The sequence below is a fragment of the Penaeus japonicus genome, unplaced genomic scaffold, assembly GCF_977035675.1.
Source record: "Penaeus japonicus unplaced genomic scaffold, GWHDUDI00000001_assembly GWHDUDI00000001, whole genome shotgun sequence".
Lineage (NCBI taxonomy): Eukaryota > Metazoa > Arthropoda > Malacostraca > Decapoda > Penaeidae > Penaeus > Penaeus japonicus.
Window position 1 is genome coordinate 21,092,780 of NW_028234403.1, and position 2,500 is coordinate 21,095,279.

The window sequence follows — 2,500 nt, forward strand, 5'->3', positions numbered from 1 at the left end:
TGTCTGACTTTTATCTCTCTTTTTTTTATCTTTTCAGTATGTCTGTCTGTTTTTTCTCTCTCTGTCACTGACTCTATTTCTCTCTCTCTCTCTTTATCTTTTCATCCATCCATCCAACCACACCAAATTGTAATTGGTAATGGCACTAAGAATGGTACCAAAGATAACAAAGTTATTGATTCAAAATACATCCACACCCTTTCCCCATTTTTTCTCGACCCTTCATTTTTTCTATCGATATTCGTTTCAATTCATTCATATATCATTTACTCATCTACTTATTTCTTTAATTGTTTAGCATTTATAATATCTACTTGTTTATTTGCTTAGTCTTTTTAATATCCCTTTGTTTATTTGTTAAGACTATTCAATATCTACTTATTAATTGGTTAACACTTTAATATCTACTTGTTTAATTGTTTAGACTTTTTATATTTCCCTGTTTATTTATTTATCCATTTCTTTATTCATTCATTGACTTATCACCTTCGTCAATTTATTCTTGTTTGTTTCAGATACACTTTCGGACAGCCGGTGAAGGGCAACGTAACCTTTGACGTGAATAACAATCAGAGAAAGAAGTGCAGAGTTAAGGTCACGCGAGAGGAACCTGTGAGTGATGGTTTGGTTTTGATTTTCCTCTTTATCTTTCTAGCTGTTTAGTTATCTTTTTTTTTATTATCTCTTTCTATGTTTCTGTCTGGTTGTCTCTCTTTCTTTGTTTCATCTTCTCTTTATGTTTGTCTCAGTCTTTGTTTCTGTCTCTGATTCTGCCTTTGTCTCTTTTTTCTGTTTCTGTTTTTGTCTCTGTTCCTACTTCTGTATCTGCCTTTGTCTTTGTCTCTGTATCTGTATCTGTCTTGATCTCTATCTCTGCCTCTGTTTCTGCCTCTGTTTCTGTCTGTCTGCCACTATCTCTGTCTCTGTCTATGTCTCTGTTTCTGTTTCTGTCTCTATTTCTGTCTCTCAGATGTTTGCATTCCTAACTGAATCAAGTCATAATGAGAAATATATCTTTTATCATATAGACCACAAGAAAGAGGTCTTCAAACACATACAATCCAATAATTGAACATGTTAGTTCACCTTCGTGCATTCCTTCTGTCCCATACAATCATTCATCATTCTCTTTCATTTGCTGACTTATTAGTGTCATTAATTTTTCATGCTTTCCATTCATTAGTGAATTCTTTCATTCAGTAAGTCATTAAATCACTTATTCATTCGTTCTTTTATTGGCATTCATCCATCTATTCCAATTGATTTTTCTATTCATTATTTCATCTCATTCACACATTCATTCATATTATGCAATTATTCATTCATTTCACTCAATTATTCTTATACATTAAGTTCTCCATCATCAAATCTCACTGGCAGTGAAATTCACTCACTCATGAGTTACCCATTCATTCATTCGCTAACTCACCCATTCAGTCGTTTCTTAAATTCTCCCATTGCATATCAATCTCATTCCTTCCTCCTTGCAACAGATCACGGGTTGCAAAGACTTCGAGGTCACTGCCGAGGAGATGCGTATCACCGATTGCAACGTCTACAACTTGAGAGCTTCTGCAACGGTCGAGGAGGAGGGCACCGGCGTCACCATGAATGCCGGGTCCAGTGCCAACGTTGTCAGAACTGCTGTCAGGTTCGAGGCCATTTACGAAGACAATTATAAGAAGCCCAACCTGCCTTACACACTTAAGGTAAAGAGCGCGGAAATGTTGGTAATGCTGGTGGTGGTTGTAGTGATAGTAGTAGTGGTGGCAGAGGTGTTGGTGGTAGTTATGTTAGTGATGGTGGTGGTAATGGTAATGGTAGTGGTAGTGGTATTGGCGGTGGTGGTAGAAGTGGTGGTGGGGTGGCAATGGTAGTGGTAGTGGAAAAAGTGAGGAAGAGCAAGAATAGGAATAGGAATAACAATGATAAAAGTACTGACAACAACAATAATAAAGATAATTATCATAATAAAAAGGATAACAATTATCATAGTGATATACCAATAAATTAGTGATAGTAGTAGTAGTTGTTGTTGTAGTAGCCGTAGTGGTAGTAATGCCATTATTGTTACCGTAATGATATTGATAACAATAATGACGATGTTGATGATTATAACAGTAGTAACACAATGATAGAATTCACAGTAACTACAACGAAATATAATAAGAATAACACCAATAATAGCTATGATGACGATCACAGTAATGAAATCAAAGAAAATAATCCCTTTTCCCTTTCTCCAGATCAAAGCTAACCTGCCCGACAACACGCCTGCCGCCGGAGTGCCTGTCGAAGTGTGTGCAGCTGGCAAGTGCAACAACATGACAACAGCTGATGATGGTCTTTTTACTGCCGTAGTTTCTTCGGACAACACTAATAGGATTTTCGTGAGTAGAAGCGTTCTGTATTTTCTGTATAATATTTCGTTTCTATTTTTTATTTCTTTGTGGCGGTGATTTTTTGTGAGTTTAGGATTTATTGTTATTGTTATTGTGTT

General features: G+C 36.1%; 1 protein-coding gene across 2 annotated transcripts in view; it reads left to right on the top strand.

The window, feature by feature from the left end:
* LOC122261069 (alpha-1-inhibitor 3) overlaps window positions 1-2,500 on the top strand; it is a 30,557-nt gene that overhangs the window by 14,606 nt on the left and 13,451 nt on the right. For both annotated transcript variants that reach the window (XM_086537310.1, XM_086537304.1), the window contains exons 6-8: window positions 516-612; window positions 1,494-1,709; window positions 2,247-2,390. In XM_086537310.1, the coding sequence (XP_086393436.1) occupies window positions 516-612; window positions 1,494-1,709; window positions 2,247-2,390 (457 nt within the window). The remainder of the gene's footprint in view (window positions 1-515; window positions 613-1,493; window positions 1,710-2,246; window positions 2,391-2,500) is intronic.